The sequence below is a fragment of the Doryrhamphus excisus genome, linkage group LG8 (assembly GCF_037039965.1).
Source record: "Doryrhamphus excisus strain RoL-2023G ecotype Guam linkage group LG8, RoL_Dexc_Guam_v1.1, whole genome shotgun sequence".
Classification (NCBI taxonomy): domain Eukaryota; kingdom Metazoa; phylum Chordata; class Actinopteri; order Syngnathiformes; family Syngnathidae; genus Doryrhamphus; species Doryrhamphus excisus.
Window position 1 is genome coordinate 2041387 of NC_136364.1, and position 17738 is coordinate 2059124.

At 42.6% G+C, this 17738-nt stretch overlaps 2 protein-coding genes across 6 annotated transcripts in view; one reads left to right on the top strand and one right to left on the bottom strand.

Moving 5' to 3' along the window:
• The first annotated feature begins 1528 nt into the window (after positions 1-1528).
• Positions 1529-9227, top strand: pgr (progesterone receptor). The gene is made up of 8 exons (XM_058079494.2): positions 1529-2598; positions 5390-5499; positions 6546-6662; positions 6841-7146; positions 8157-8301; positions 8372-8502; positions 8574-8731; positions 8794-9227. Exons 1-8 carry the CDS (start codon positions 1835-1837, stop codon positions 8947-8949), a joined length of 1887 nt encoding a protein of 628 aa, XP_057935477.2. The 5' UTR covers positions 1529-1834; the 3' UTR covers positions 8950-9227.
• A 1182-nt stretch (positions 9228-10409) lies between these two features.
• Positions 10410-17738, bottom strand: part of arhgap42b (Rho GTPase activating protein 42b) — a 64061-nt gene continuing 56732 nt past the window's right edge. For 4 of the 5 annotated variants that reach the window (XM_058079491.2, XM_078792610.1, XM_078792611.1 and 1 more), the window contains 5 exons: positions 17276-17596; positions 17087-17210; positions 13434-13487; positions 13037-13116; positions 10410-12608 (listed from right to left, as the gene is read on the bottom strand). In XM_058079491.2, coding sequence (XP_057935474.2) covers positions 12520-12608; positions 13037-13116; positions 13434-13487; positions 17087-17210; positions 17276-17596 — 668 coding nt within the window. In that variant the 3' untranslated portion in view covers positions 10410-12519. The remainder of the gene's footprint in view (positions 12609-13036; positions 13117-13433; positions 13488-17086; positions 17211-17275; positions 17597-17738) is intronic. The other variant, XM_058079492.2, reaches the window with a different exon arrangement.

Below are 17738 nucleotides of genomic sequence, written 5' to 3' on the forward strand. Positions count from 1 at the left end.
TACGTCTATAACTATGGATAGACTACGTCTATAACTATGGATAGACTATGTCTATAACTATGTCTATAACTATGGATAGACTACGTCTATAACTATGGATAGACTACGTCTATAACTATGGATAGACTACGTCTATAACTATGGATAGACTATGTCTATAACTATGGATAGACTATGTCTATAACTATGTCTATAACTAGTTATAGACTACGTCTATAACTAGGGATAGACTATGTCTATAACTATGATAGACTATGTCTATAACTATGTCTATAACTATGGATAGACTATGTCTATAACTATGTCTATAACTATGGATAGACTACGTCTATAACTATGGATAGACTACATCTATAACTATGGATAGACTACGTCTATAACTATGGATAGACTACGTCTATAACTATGGATAGACTACGTCTATAACTATGGATAGACTACGTCTATAACTATGGATAGACTACGTCTATAACTATGGATAGACTACGTCTATAACTATGGATAGACTATGTCTATAACTATGGATAGACTATGTCTATAACTATGTCTATAACTATGGATAGACTATGTCTATAACTATGGATAGACTACGTCTATAACTATGGATAGACTATGTCTATAACTATGGATAGACTATGTCTATAACTATGGATAGACTATGTCTATAACTATGGATAGACTATGTCTATAACTATGGATAGACTATGTCTATAACTATGTCTATAACTATGGATAGACTATGTCTATAACTATGTCTATAACTATGGATAGACTATGTCTCCCAACAGGCCTGGAAACGCCTCAGGATCCACGGGAGGAGCTGGACCGAGTACCCGGGGAGAGGGGGTCTGGGCCGCTGCCCCTGCCGCCCAACTTGGAAAAAGCGGAAGAAAATGGATGCAATTCCAAAAGCAATTAGCTAAGCCAATTGCAGGGCTTGTTTTTAACTGGCCTGGTTGCCAGGCAGATGAACTTAATGCCTTGCATTACCGCAGGGTAACATGCTGTAAAAATATGACAAGGATATTCTATATATAGATATAGATGTATATATATATAGAAATAAGGATATAGATGTACTCTATATAGATAAGATGCAGAAAGCATGTTTAGGTGCAAATACTTCATACTGTCTCCAACCCTCCCCCCACACTGTGAGAAGGATAAAGCGATCTGCTTTGTAAGTGCTATGATCTTCTGGCAACATCCTGGAATGTTTGATGAAGCAGAAACACAGTTGGTGTGTGACGGTAATCATGAAATATCATATATGTTTCATGTTCTTTCAGTAGAATACGTTTTATTTTATTCTACTGATTATCCTTCATGTTGATTGAGCTCGTAAATGTATGGCTAATTAAGACATTAACATGGATATAATAACATTTTTGGGCAAGTGTTATGTTTTTAAATGAGCTGTTCCGGGATAGGCTGCAGCATGCCCGCGAAAATTGATATTTTTTATATTTTTAAATAATAAATTAAAAATGACGTTGGGTACTCGCCGGCTGGTGGGCGGAGCTTCAATTCTTCTTGATATCTCATTGGCTGCTGGTTTTCCTTTAAGTCCGTCCTAAAAAGTAACTTTCAGTTCATCGCCTGTGCTCGGAAGCACTTTGAACAGCAACATCAAGAGGAAAGAGTTCCCTAAAAGATAAAGAAAAAGCCAAAAGATTAGCAATGAGGCCAACAATCAACAGGAGGAAATCGACTTTGAGGTGATACTTGTTGCTCACGAGTAGTCAGCGTGGGGATCGAACCACAGCAAACACCCGAGCCTCATCTCCTCCATCTACGTCTCCAACACCAGCGCCGCGTCTTTTACGCACAGAAGATGGAGCCCAAAGTCCACAGCAGGATGGGATCCGTGAGCGACTCCACCGACATCATCGAGGGGGGCTACACGGACATGAAACCCCCCAGCGAGCCGCAGTCCTCCTACGGAGACGCGGCGGCACCCAGCGTGTCTTCCAGCGGGGACGCGTTCCTGTTGGAGGCGCCACGCCTGTACGAGCGTGCGGACTTTTTAAAGTGTGACAGCTCGCCTTGGGACCACTTTGTCAAAACCCAGCAAACTAGCTTGGCCGCGTCGGAGAGTCTGGATCCAGTCGGCGCGGGTTCGAGCCTCGCTCCCCCCTCCGCGGCGTGCAAGTTCATCAAGGACGAACAAGAAGCTTCTGTCATCATGGACGCTTCCTGTCCCACCTTTGACCCGCCGCCGGACGCCTTCATCACCTGCTGTCAAGGCGACCGGAAGCAGATCCAGTTCGGCTTCGGTGATCCGGAGTGCGCACGCTTCGCTCCGGCTGGTCCCAGACGCACTCAGGAAGCTTCCTCGAACTTTCTGGGCCAAATGAAGCAAGCGGAGCAGCAGAGGGGAGCCCCAGCCGGGAAGGGGACCTTCCACCTGGACCCGACCTCCCCCGCACACCTGGCCGTGTACAAGGGCGAGGTTCCCCGCTGGCAGATGCCCATGGGTCCCGCCGAGCCGCAGTTCTGGTGCCAGCCCGCGGAGGACCAGTTTACGCACGGATACAATGGAGTCCACACCCCCGCCGTGGTCCACAGGAACCAGACACCTTTCAGTGCTTTCCACGGGTAAGTCCACAATCTGGCACTCTAGCATATTGTTGTCCCCTCTGAAATGACACAATAATACAGTATGTCCCTTTTAAATGTTAAAAAAACACAATGATAAAGTACGTCCACTCTATAAATAATAAATAAAACCAAATACAGTATGTCCCCTCTATAAATAATAAATAAAACAAAATACAGTATGTCCCCTCTTTAAATAACACAATAATACAGTATGTCCCCTCTATAAATAATAAATAAAACAAAATACAGTATGTCCCCTCTATAAATAATAAATAAAACAAAATACAGTATGTCCCCTCTTTAAATAACACAATAATACTGTATGTCACCTCTTTAAATAACACAATAATACAGTATGTCCCCTCTATAAATAATAAATAAAACAAAATACAGTATGTCCCCTCTATAAATAATAAATAAAACAAAATACAGTATGTCCCCTCTTTAAATAAGACAATAATACTGTATGTCACCTCTATAAATAATAAATAAAACAAAATACAGTATGTCCCCTCTTTAAATAACACAATAATATTGTTTGTCACCTCTTTAAATAACACAATAATACAGTATGTCCCCTCTTAAATAACACAATAATATTGTATGTCACCTCTTTAAATAACACAATAATACAGTATGTCCCCTCTTTAAATAACACAATAATATTGTATGTCACCTCTTTAAATAACACAATAATACAGTATGTCCCCTCTATAAATAATAAATAAAACAAAATACAGTATGTCCCCTCTATAAATAATAAATAAAACAAAATACAGTATGTCCCCTCTTTAAATAACACAATAATATTGTTTGTCACCTCTTTAAATAACACAATAATACAGTATGTCCCCTCTTAAATAACACAATAATATTGTATGTCACCTCTTTAAATAACACAATAATACAGTATGTCCCCTCTTTAAATAACACAATAATATTGTATGTCACCTCTTTAAATAACACGATAATACAGTATGTCCCCTCTATAAATAATAAATAAAACAAAATACAGTATGTCCCCTCTATAAATAATAAATAAAACAAAATACAATATGTCCCCTCTTTAAATAACACAATAATACTGTATGTCCCCTCTTTAAATAACACAATAATATTGTATGTCACCTCTTTAAATAACACAATAATATAGTATGTCCCCTCTTAAATAACACAATAATGGCAAAATAAATGTTAAATAATACAATATAGAGGGTTTCCCCAAAGGATTTTCTGAATCTGTGTCGTGCCGCCACGGCATCAGAATTTTTTGTTTATTATAATGAATCACTGTTATGTCACAGTGAGCCGGACTTCCTTATATGGGCATGCCCGGGAACAAGCAGTTAGCTCTGAGTGGGACCAATCACAGCGGAGTGGGTGTGCCCAGAGTCGGGCCGTGGGTGGAATAAAATAAGTGTTTTGGAAAGCCAAGTAAATCCAACTGGAATAGGTGCAGATTGTAGAAGATCTAGAAAGCTTTTTAATATGGGTTATTGTGTGTAGCTGCTCTATAGGAGTCCACAAATCAATACAAAGGGCCAACATGAGCATAATAGGTCCCCTTTAAAGGAGCCTAAAATGTTGAGCCTATTTAGTCCAACAGTACTACGTGACTTTTAGTACAAAAGTACAACATTTTGTGTGACTTGACACATATCCTAATTGGAATTATGTTTGACTAAAACAAAAACATAATGTAATTATGTATTAGTTTTATAATATACAGTATTTAGTTGAAAATAACACAAATAATAAGCTAAGAATGTGAATCTTGTAGAAAAGTGTGCTGTATCAAGAGTATAAATTGAGCGTCCAGGTTATGATAGCAAACTTAAACAGCACCATTAAATCTACTTTGAGAAAAAGGATGTTTAATGTGACTGCCAACATGTAATGATACTTTATTTACATTCAGTGTGTCATTAATACGGGCGTCATGTTTGAATAAAACACTTCTAAAACTACTAACTACTCAGCATCAGCTGTCTTAAAGCTGTACACACATACGTGTTCATGCTTCGACATACTCGTGTTTGGAAGACTGATAAGTGGGAGCACGTGTTGAGCAGAAATGGAGAAAGAGAAGGGTATTTTGATTGGCAGGTGGCTCATGCTACGAGACCAAAGTCATTTGTCGCATTGTGGTATGGCGGCATACGAGTGTTCCAACTAACGTTATTTTGCTATCGACGGGCTTCTGCCAATATTATTTTCCCATAAAATAACACTTGGTTATCATAATTGTGTATCAAGTTGTTTACATCTCTGCTATATAAATAGATAGATTATGTTTTTATCTGAGATTAAATTCCATTGATTATGAGTTAACTGTTAGTTAACTGTGATTATATCGTTATTCCCATGCTGAGACGTAAGTCCATGCCCCCCGCCTGCACCCATCTGATGTTCCAGACGTTCTTCCATCCTCAGGCTGGCTAGGTTTGCCCGTGCTTGCCGATGCCGGCTGGTACACTAGTGATGTCGTATGCTGAGTCATAAATAAATGAAAAGTGATGGCCCCCTCTGAAATGGAAGGTGTATGGGACAGTATTCATTTTCTACCGCTTTCCCTCACGAGGGTCGCGGATGTGCTGGAGACTATCCCAGCTGTCTTTGGGCGAGAGGCGGGGTACACCCTGGACTAGGTATGGGACAGTATGTCCCCTCTTAAATATTCCAATACAACCATAATGAAATAGAGTATGTAAAAAGATGGCCGGGAGACTGATGGAAATACTTGGATACTAATAGTATCTGGCATGAAATGTTTGTCCGTTTTGTCTAGAATGTCCCCTCAGAGGTCGTGTGTTATCTGCGGGGACGAGGCGTCGGGCTGCCACTACGGGGTTCTGACCTGCGGGAGCTGCAAAGTGTTTTTTAAAAGAGCGGTAGAAGGTAAGCAATCAGACTCGGGAAGGCTTTCTCTCTTCTGGTGTTGCTACAGGATGACGTGTCCAAGCAGAGGAAGTCTTTAGGAAAGTGAAAGTTTTCTCTGGAAACGTGATCTTCATCCAAGAGCCAAATGGAGAAGGTTCATGACTCCCGCCAAAGTAAAAGTCTCTAATGACTTGAACAATTCATGACAAGAATAACACACCAGAGGTCTGGTGAGGATGATCTATTAAAGGAGGGAATTACCTTTGGGGACGTAGACTACAGATTCTTAGACCGGACCGGACCTCCTGCTGGTTTGGGTGTCATCGCTACGCCGTCTCCGATGACGCCGTCAAATTCTGTGTTGTATTTGGGCACCAAAGTGCTAGGGAGCAGCACTGTTGCAAATTAGGATTAAAGTTTTCTCCTCAACGTAATTTTCCTAAAAGACCATTTTTGCAGGAAACCACAAATTCCAAAGAAATACAGCTGAATAGGTGCAGATTGTGGAAGATCTAGAAAGCTTTGTGTGATGGTTATTGTGTGTAGCTGCTCTATAGGAGTCCACTACTGAAGACAAAGAGCCCAACATGAGCATCATGGGGCCCCTTTAAATATGAAGGAAACACTTTTAGACCTGGGGTGTCCAATGTGTGGCCCACTTTCTCAAAATACAATTTAGCAAGAAAAGTACAAAAAAAAAAAACGTAACGGGAACGGATTTTCACAAGAATAAAATCTAAATACTACCAAAAATGTATACTAAAGAATAAAATCCTAAAAGTATGAGGAACGTTACTTAACGTTAATTTTGAGTGTCAATATGGAAGTAAAAATAAAGTTTTCATGAAACTTTGCTGTTATCAGGCTGCCAGCGCTCGGCGTGTTCAAATTCTTATCTGCTGTGAGAAGACATACAAAGTCTCGCCACGGTCGTGTCAGCGCGGCCTTCATGCTATCTCCTTGTCTCCCTCACATCTTTCAGCCACCCACGGCACAGTCAACGTCCAAAACCCTCCCCCGTTTCTGGCCCCCGTGTCCTGACCGTGTGTTCTGTCGCCCTGCAGGACACCACAGCTACCTCTGCGCCGGGCGCAACGACTGCATCGTGGACAAAATACGCAGGAAGAACTGTCCGGCGTGTCGCCTTCGGAAGTGCTACCAAGCGGGGATGATGCTGGGAGGTAACCTTGGCAGTCCTTCAAACATCAGCAGATAAACGTCGGCCATCTTGGATGGCAGAGGCCATTTTCCTTGGTTGAAATCAATGAATGCACTAAAATGACATCATTGGTACATCCTTGACTTGATCAAATAATGACACAATGAAATAAAATCAAATAAAAGTGTTTGCTTCCTCAGGCAGAAAGTTGAAGCGCTTCGGGGCCTTCAAGGCTTTGGGCTTGGCCCCGCCCATGATGTTCCAGTCCCACGTGGCCATGCCGGGAGACAACCAGACCCTTACCCCCGTGGCGTGCGTGCCGGGCATCCACGAGGTGCAGTTCTCGCAGCAGATCATGGGCATTCTAGAAAACATCGAGCCGGAGGTGGTGTACTCGGGCTACGACGTCTCGCGGGCCGACATCCCTCACCTCCTCCTCAACAGCCTCAACGAGCTGTGTGAGAAGCAGCTCCTGTGGATCGTCAAGTGGTCCAAGTCTTTGCCAGGTAGCCTTCCTAGAACAGGAATTGATGATTTGGCCTTTACAAAGAAAACTCATCAGTTTGCAGTCAAACGCGTGGAGACACAGTCCCATGTTCTCCCATCAGAGGGCGTGTCCGAGCTGCTCTCTGTTACAGTCTGCTTGCATGGGGGCACAAGGTGCCTCGTGTGCATATCAGCGCCACCAGCAGGACTGCAGTGGAAGTGCATGTTGGCTTTTTATGGCCAGAAACTAGCATGAAATATTCACAGTCAGACTATTATTGATCACAACATTGGTTGTTGATGTTGATAGTTATGATATGATTAATAGTTAATCATAGTTACTACTCAGGATGTCCCGATCCCATCCTTTAAAAAAAAACACTTTGTACAAAATATGAATATTAATTCATTCATTTTCTACCGCTTATCCTCATGAGCATCGCGGGGGTGCTGGAGCCTATCCCAGCTGTCTTCGGGCGAGAGGCGGGGTACACCCTGGTCTGGTGGCCAGCCAATCACAGGGCACATATATAAAAACAACAATTCACACTCACATTCATACCTATGGACAATTTGGAGTCGCTAATTAACCTAGCATGTTTTTTGGAATGTGGGAGGAAACCGGAGTACCCGGAGAAAACCCACGCATGCACGGGGAGAACATGCAAACTCCACACACAGATGGCCGAGGGTGGAATTGAACCCGGCTGTGAGGTCTGCGCGCTAACCACACGTCCGCCATGCAGCCCCAAATATGAATATGGCTATAAACATTGTTTAGGGTGGGACTAACAATTTAACGAGGTGAGAGGTCAATTGTGGCGTGATTTCTTTTAAACACAATAGTAATTTATCCACGGTCCCTAGTATTAAGCAGCAGTTTAGAATGCATCAGAAGCCGATCCCGGCATGATGGGTATGGATAGTTAGATGTTGTTATTGATATGATTCATAGCTACTGATGGGATGAAGATATTGATGATGAGGAGGGATGCTGGTCTTAGCTCGGATCTCCTTTTTTTCCTTTCAGGTTTTCGCAACCTTCACATCAACGACCAGATGACGCTGATCCAGTACTCGTGGATGAACCTGATGGTTTTCTCTCTGGGTTGGCGTTCCTTCCAGAACGTCAGCAGAGAGTTCTTGTACTTTGCTCCAGACTTGGTCCTCAGCCAGTGAGTATCTCCATCATTATCATCATCATGGTTGGGATTGTCAACGTGTCGGGTGGGCGTGTCCCGCCAGGGAGCAGATGAGAAGGTCGCCTATCTACGACCTGTGCTCGGCCATCCAGTTCATCCCTCAGGAGTTCGCCAACCTCCAGGTGACGCGTGAGGAGTTCCTCTGCATGAAGGCCATCATCTTACTCAACACAGGTGAGCCCCGCCGCCCCCCTCGTACACATCAGCATCAGGAAGTGACGGAACGGTGCTTCCTGTGCCGTCAGTGCCGCTGGAGGGTCTGAAGAGCCAAGCGGCATTCGAGGAGATGCGTCAGAGTTACATCCGCGAGCTGAGCAAAGCCATGCATGTGAAGGAGAAGAGCGCGGTGGCCAGCTCGCAGCGCTTCTACCACCTCACCAAGCTGATGGACGCCATGCACGATGTAAGCTCCTCCTCCCTCCCCGCCCCCGTTACACCGGGTAACCACGCCCTCTCTCCCGACAGATCGTGAAGAAGGTCAACCTGTTCTGCCTAAGCACCTTCATCCAGGCCGACGCCATGAACGTGGAGTTTCCTGAGATGATGTCAGAGGTCATCGCCTCCCAGCTTCCCAAGGTGCTGGCGGGCATGGTGAGGCCGCTCCTCTTCCACCCCAAGTGACCATGCTCCTTCCTGCCTTTCCTTCACGGCTGCGTCTACATGGAGTCCAGCAGCAAACCTTCTACAATCATCTTTCATCTTCTTGACTGGGAAGCAGACTGACAACAATCACACTTCCTGCAAACACAGTCGGTCTGTTCCAGGGTCAAACTGTCGCCATGCAACGTGCAGGCCATGTTTGTTTACATGAACATACTGCAAACGCCATTTGTACATCAATATAAGGCCATATCCACATGAAGCGAATAAACGTTGACTTGACGGACGTGCCTTCTGCTTTCTTACGTTTCACAGTGCAAGAAGGTGGTAAGTAGCTTTAGCATTTTAGCGTTAGGTTTTCTATGTCTAATGTGGCCACTAATTGTGGTGAGAATCGGCTATTAGCAACACCGCTCACTGTATGCACACTTTATAATGCTACACAGACAAGCGGTTTTGCTCAATGACCCCAAATAAAGACAGTTAGGACACTGAAAAACTGTTACTCACTGGTTGGTCTTCTGACTCTTCTAAGGCGTAGAGCTTCATTTCTTTTGCTGGCAGGGAATCAGGAACTCCAACCACTTGTGGCTGATGTCTGCCTCATTAGAAACACTTCCTGGAAGACATTGCTAACACCGTGAACACAGAAGCACAGCTTATCTGGATTACAGCCACGCCCATATAAGGAAGTCTTACCTTCTGTGACATCACAAAGGGGCAGTTTTACCACGCCTTTTGAAACCAAGCGTTTTGAACCATCCCAAACGTCTTTCAGGGCTCACTTCCAAATGCCCAAACCTCATTATCTGAAACTTTAACACCAGAGTACAACATTCGAAGTACAGTAAAGTCTCGTTATATCGATATTCTCGGGAGTCTGAAAAAATACAGATATAACCGGACTATCCATATATCCGATCCTGCGCCGAACTGCATTAAAAGTGGGCGGATCTTTGATATGGCATGTAATTTTCTCCTTGAGTTCATGGATTGCGTATCTAGCATGCTTTTGTACTACAATACATTTTGTACTACAGTAAATAAAAATAAACTTACGCTGTAGTGATTACCGGTTACCGGGACATAATTCACCCCGGAACATAATTCACCCCGGAACTATCGATAGGGAAGGTGTTGCCACCCGGAGGGGTAGGCGCGAGGGACGGGTGTTTTCCGCTGTGTGTGCTGCACTCTGGTGGTGGAAGTGTGAAAAATAAAGTTGACTGGAAGCAGCCGTTCGCCGTGTTCTTTTTTGGTATTGAAATCCTTAAGCAAAGATTGATTTAAGCTGCTTTTGTATCGATATAAGCAGACCAAATTGGCTGGCGGGAGATGAAAAGGGCATCCTAGTAACCGGATTATCATAATAACCGTGTATCGTACTAACGGAGCTAATTATATCATAAAAGACTAGAAATTTACCGGGAAATGAAAATAGTATCGTAATAAGTAGTAATTCGTTTTAACCGATATCGATATAACGAGACTTTACTGTACATTTATAGGTCAGAAAAGTGGAAAAAAAGCATCATAGGTCCCCTTAAAAGGAATAAAACATTGCATTTGAGAGAAAGGTTTTAAATAAAAGACACACAAACACAACATACACAAGGTTACATAACAACTGATTGTGTTTATTCATAAAGGTGGACACACACATACACACACATGGGAGTCGTCTTTTTGATTATTCGGGCGTCACGCCCTATCAAGGTCAACTGACATACTTGGCTCCTACGTCCCCAAATAGTACACCGTCACCCCCCCACGCAGTACAGGAAGTAACCTTTCACTTGCTGTTTATACATACCATCATCATCAACTATGCTGCTATGCTATGCTAGTATTACTATCAAGATACAGTGGTACTCAATCAGTCATTGTGTCTTGCCCTCATCGCGCACGAGTGCTGCCAGCGCTGGAGGAGCTGTGGTTCAATGATCAAGAGTACCTATTTCCAGTCCTAGATGGCAAATTCCTTATTCATTGGCTAATTTGCATATCATTTGCATATGATTACGTAACAGACTTTGTCAGAGGGAGGAAAAAAGCCAAAACACTTTCATCATTTTAGGATGACAAAGCGACCGAAATAAAATGATTGTAGCATTTTAGCTCTTCACGTCTAATAACTCCATGCCGACGCGCCTCCTGGGGGACTACCGAGTTTCTCACGTTCTTCCATCACACATGAAGATGAAGAAGAAGATGAGCTGGATGTGTACGCGTTCAAGGCCAAAGGTCATCCATATGCCGAGTGGGACGCCTACACAGGAGAGGCGGACCCAGGGACCCGGATAGTATGGAGTCCCTGATCAACTAGTTGAAAAAACTGCACTGCTATACTTGAATACATTCATAGACGTGTAGTAGTAGTAGTAGTAGTAGTAACACATGTTGTTTACTTGTTTCACCAAAATACACAAGATGAGAGTGTGTTTTTCTACGTTGTGGTCTATAAACCGGCGAGAGGGCGGGGCAGGCCCCTTGGAGGTGGGACGGCCTGCTCAGCAGCTTAAAAGGCAGATCAATACGTGCTTTGACTTTTACGTCCCCAAACACTCCAAGGACGGGACATTTGTCACTCGGCGCTTTGGAGAAAATATGCCACATTTGGCAACAAAGTGGTGGAGTTGGCAACACTGATTCCAATGAGGCATACCAGCACGCGGCATATCTTGGGGGGGGGGCAGCACATGTGCTGTCTTTGCACACGGCCAATTATTTGCTCGTATTATTTTTAGGATTGTATTGTTCCTGGCCTTCAGCACCTTTTAATAATCGTGTCTTGTCTGATGTCAAGCATGGCTACGCACGAGTGCTGCTGCTAGCAGGAGAGCTGCGGTTCATTAACAACGTCACAAGAGAGCAAGGCGTACGATTCACAGCGGACCTGTCCACAGCTCCCCCCCGTGTCGGCAGCACTCATGCAGCCCCTGACCATGACGCCAGCACCACTTGTCCAGCCCGGGGCGTACCCCCATGTCGCCCAAGGTCATGATGGTGGAGTCATGATATTTCGGACTCATCAACCAACCCTCGTTTATTCCAGACCTTCTCACCTCCTGGTGGGTACAACCTCCACTTCCATACACTTCTGTACTACTGTACAGTACACAGTACACACACTACTATGAAGTATATCCAAGTAGACTAGATTGTCCCTTGGCAGGCCATAGTGCCATAGATAATATACCAAAATAAACATAAATATGGGGGGAAACGGGATGGGACAACTTCACATTTATCTCCCTCAAAACAACTGCAGCTCCTCAGTACCGGCAGCACTCATGCAGCCTGGGAGACTCCCACCACCATGACACAATCCGTGCTACACACACTTGTGTTGTCGAGTATTTCGGTCTGTGTATGTATAGTAGGTGTACACCGACTACTCTCAATGAACCCACCTTTACGCTCTACAGTACGGCGAGAATCAAACGATATTGTCAGGAGTGTACCGATGTCGCAGGAAAACGACAACCAATCATCTTCGTGCCAATTATTCATCCCAACACATCAACCAGGAAAGGAGGTATGTTGTTGTTTTGATCACTACTTCCATGGACACCAGGAATGACAAAGCCTTTAAAAGAAGAACACGTAGTTCTCAGGGATTAGACCTGTTTTCCCTTCGTACGTCGCTTGCAGCCAGCCTGGTTCCACTGACGGGTACACTGCCACGACAAAAACAGCACACAACACAGATGGGAGGTCAGGGTGCTCTACAGGATGCTTACTTCACACACACACACACACACACACACACACAGATCATAAACAAGACGGGTAATGAAGAAGATTCATGACAGCATCTTTAGAAAAGATGGAGTCTGGCGTACGTGCCGCCATAAAAAGCAGCTAAATGGCGACGCGTGTTTGTTGACGGCTTTTTTTTTTGGCCCGGGTGCTTTCCATCACGAGGTTACTGTGACCTGCCTCCCTCCCTGCTGCTCGCCGGCCAAGCTCGCTCGTCATGGAAAGGCAATAAAGAAGAAGAAAGCGCTGGTTTGGATTTAACATGGCGGTGAAAGCTGGGACGTGTGTGTGTGTGGTTGTGTGGTATAATCTGGCACCACTTGTGCCCACTGGTGGCTGTACTCACCATTGCTGAAGTGCGCCCCCTGGGGGAAGCTGAGCTCATGGCTGTGCTCCGCCTCACACGAGTACACGGCCTTGGCGTTCCTGTCACAGCACAACCGTTTGATTCCAATCCTTTCCTTGTCACGTACGTATCACACAACAAGGCTACTACTACACACCTTACACACTACTCTTTCACACTCATTTAGAACCCGCAAGACATGCTGGGTAACCCACACACACTTTCCCAAAGGACGTTACCCAGCATGTCTTGTGGCGCTTACAAATGAGTATAAAATATTGTTTTGCGCCGGTTTTACACCCTGGACTGGTGGCCAGCCAATCACAGGGCACATATAGACAAACAACCATTCACACTCACATTCAGAGCCAAATAGTCGTGAGGGGGGGTCTGGTACCTTCCTACTGCAGCAGGCTGCTGGGTGTCAGACGGCACGGCTGTGGCGTCCCCCCTGGCAGGGAACAGGAGGATAAGACCGCATGAAAACACACGGGATGGAAGAAGATTGGAGAAAGGTTCTGCTTGACGTCTCTAACGACCCCCCTCCACCCCCGCCCCCGCCAGCATTCCTGACTGCTTGGAATGAAGTGAAAGGCGGAAGGACGCCCTACGAGAGCGTTTGTTCCTCCTCGCCGGCGTGGTGCGGCGTCGTTATGAGCGGGCACTCGACCTCGCAGCCGCCGTGACCTCCGAGTCGAGGAGACAGCGGTGTGGGGGGTGGGGGGGGGGACTCAAGAGGCCACGTGAGTCATTCACATACACGCCAAGCTAGCTATTTGTCCCGAGGAGGAGGAGGAGGAGGAGGAAGAGGAGGAGGAGTACGGTGGGTCACATCAACCTCCAGAGCTGCAGAATTAAGAGCAGCTTTCATTTCCCAGCAGAGACATAAATCCTCCTGATGGGAGGACTGGACCACCGAATACTTTGGAATTGTACACAGTAGTACACAGTCTCTACAGTACCTATGGATGCTGACTGAAATACAATAATCAATGAATAGAAGTACATCCACAAATACATACTAATTCCAGAAATACATACTAGTTCCATAAAAAAATACCAGTCCATAAATAAATAATAGTCCTAAGTGCATACATAAATACATACTAGTCCTAAATACTTCCATAAATAAATACTACTCCTAAGTACATACCAGTCCCAAGTACTTCCATAAATAAATACTAGTCCTAAGTACATACTACTCCTATTCATAAATAAATACTAGTCCTAAGTACATCCATAAATAAATACTAGTCCTAAGTACATACCAGTCCTAAGTACTTCCATAAATAAATACTAGTCCTAAGTACATACTACTCCTAAGTACATCCATAAATAAATACTAGTCCTAAGTACGTCCATAAATAAATACGAGTCTTAAGTATGTACATCCATTAATAATTACTAGTAAATACTAATATACTACAATGTAAATAGTATTTATTTATGGATCGATAAATAAATACTACTATACTACAATATAAATATAATTGATTTATGGATCCATGAATAAATACTAGTAAATACAACTATACTACAATATAAATAGTATTTATTCATGGACCGATAAATAAATACTAGTAAATACTACTATACTACAATATAGCTGGTATTTATTTATGGATCCATAAATAAATCCTAGTAAATACAGCTATACTACAATATAAATCCTAGTAAATACTACTATACTACAATATAAATAGTATTTATGTATGGATCCATAAATAAATACTAGTAAATACAACTATACTACAATATAAATCCTAGTAAATACTACTATACTACAATATAAAAAGTATTTATTTTTGGATCCATAAATAAATACTAGTAAATACAACTATACTACAATATAAATCCTAGTAAATACTACTATACTACAATATAAATAGTATTTATTTATGGATCCATGAATAAATACTAGTAAATACTACTATACTACAATATAAATAGTATTTATTTATGGATCCATAAATAAATACTAGTAAATACAACTATACTACAATATAAATCCTAGTAAATACTACTATACTACAATATAAATAGTATTTATTTATGGATCCATGAATAAATACTAGTAAATACTACTATACTACAATATAAATAGTATTTATTTATGGATCCATAAATAAATACTAGTAAATACAACTATACTACAATATAAATCCTAGTAAATACTACTATACTACAATATAAATAGTATTTATTTATGGATCCATGAATAAATACTAGTAAATACTACTATACTACAATATAAATAGTATTTATTTATGGATCCATAAATAAATACTAGTAAATACAACTATACTACAATATAAATCCTAGTAAATACTACTATACTACAATATAAATAGTATTTATTTATGGATCCATGAATAAATCCTAGTAAATACTACTATACTACAATATAAATAGTATTTATTTATGGATCCATGAATAAATACTAGTAAATACTACTATACTACAATATAAATAGTATTTATTTATGGATCAATAAATAAATACTAGTAAATACAACTATACTACAATATAAATAGTATTTATTCATGGACCGATAAATAAATACTAGTAAATACTATTATACTACAATATAGCTAGTATTTATTTATGGATCCATAAATAAATACTAGTAAATACAACTATACTACAATATAAATCCTAGTAAATACTACTATACTACAATATAAATAGTATTTATTTATGGATCCATGAATAAATACTAGTAAATACTACTATACTACAATATAAATAGTATTTATTTATAGATACATAAATAAAAATACATAAATACTTGTCCTCCATAGCTTTTTGCTGAAATGGTCGATGTGGTCGTTCATATGGCAAAAAAATCATAAACACGAACATGACGCGTTTCGTGCGTGACGTGCATCAGTTTGTGTTCCTTGGCGCATTGGAGGTCATTTCAAGGACTTTGTGCAACGGGAGAGAATGATTCCACGCCAAGAAGGAGGAAGACAGGACTTTTGGCCCTGAAGCCAAGAAGCAGTTTCATTCCAGGAAGAAGAAGCATGGTCATTGAAAGGAGTCATCGTTTCCCTCACTAAGGTTCCCTAGGGAGCAAATTGACTGTGACACAGCTCCAGCAGGACAACGTGGCGTGTTCTGTCTCCGATGTTGACCAATAGCAGTGTAACGCCAGTTACAAAACAAGGAACTGCTAACGTGAGTCGATGTTATCTTATTCATGTTGACTATATTGCGTAATAAAGGTGACTATAGTGCTGCTATATTACGTCCAGAGGGCTCTAATCCTGTATAATTCATGGTTTCAATGTATTGGAAGACTTCACAATGAAAGAATACAACAATACACCGTTCCACATGTCCAAAGGAGTAGTATTGAATCCAGCCCCATGGTTTTTGTGCCAAGGTGTTTGGTGTCTTTCACTTTAGCGCTTTACATTTTGTTTGGGAGTCGACCAATGAGTTACTGATGTATGCTGTTGATAATATCGACAATATCAGCGTCAATCCTATTTGTCACATGGAACATGGAATTAGGATTCCTGTCTATTGTTTCGTTCCTGCCCTCCATTGTCCAGAACTGTCTTCCAGTTTTGGTCCAATATTTGGACCAAAAGTCATTATTCAAACTCATTCATCGATCATTCATCTACCATCAGGTTTTGATGATTATAATGATGATTTTTTTATTCTAGTCTCATAATGCAGTATATATATATCTTCACACTCTCTACATTTTTGTGAATTCATTTTTGATGTTTTTTTTCTACTTCTTTAGTTTGTTGATTCTGCATTTTTTAGTCCTTTTGTCATCCATGGCTGATTATTCTTTAGCTTATTGGACATTTGTCTATTTAAACACATTAAACAGGTTTCGGTTTTATTTTCAATGTGTTATATTCTCTAATTATGTCTACTAAATGGGATAATGAAAGTGTAAAGGTGACTATGGGGCTGTTATTTCATGTCTAGAGGGCTCTAATAATGTTAAAAGTGTTTTGGTCTGCTGTATTGGCTAATTTGAGTGTAAATGTGACTGAATGCTTTAATGAGTTTAGTTACACTGACTTGGGTCTTTGGTATGCGTCCCCGGCCGAGGCTCCGCCCCTTCGTCGGATCTCCAGCTTGGGCGGAAGCGGCGGGTGATTGATGAGCGATAGGTTTTGTGAGGATGCTGAGCAGCTCCTGTGTCCTTGAGGTAGACGGAGCGGATCAATGGAATGGTAAATCCTGATTGGAAGCACAAAGAAGGTTTACCTTCAAACACAAGCAGAGATTTGAGGGAGGGGGCAGCAGAGAGGAGGTCAGGTGGTCTGGGTTCCGTGTTGCGGTGAGGAGCCTTTCTGGGCGCGGCACCGACAGACGACACGTTGAGGGCGCCCTCGGACGCCGCTTCCCACTTGGAGCTGGACTCGGTGCTGCGGGGGTGCAAGGTCGTAGCGTCAGGGAGCGGCACGACCCCGACCTGAGTGGAGGAGGTCGCCGCCTTGGAGGAGGCATTGTGCTCTGAGGAGTGCGAGGACAGAGAGTCCATGCTGCCTGCGGGGGTGCTGCTGGGACTGCTGCTGCAGTGTTCACCTGCAAGGGGAGGGGGGATTAAACCAGACCTTAATTAAAACCTGCTCAACGGATCCCTGAGGGACTCCGCTGCCAATACTGACAAACTGGAGAACTTTCCTGAATCTCCACACAATAAAAGCAAAACTTGTGGATACGACGC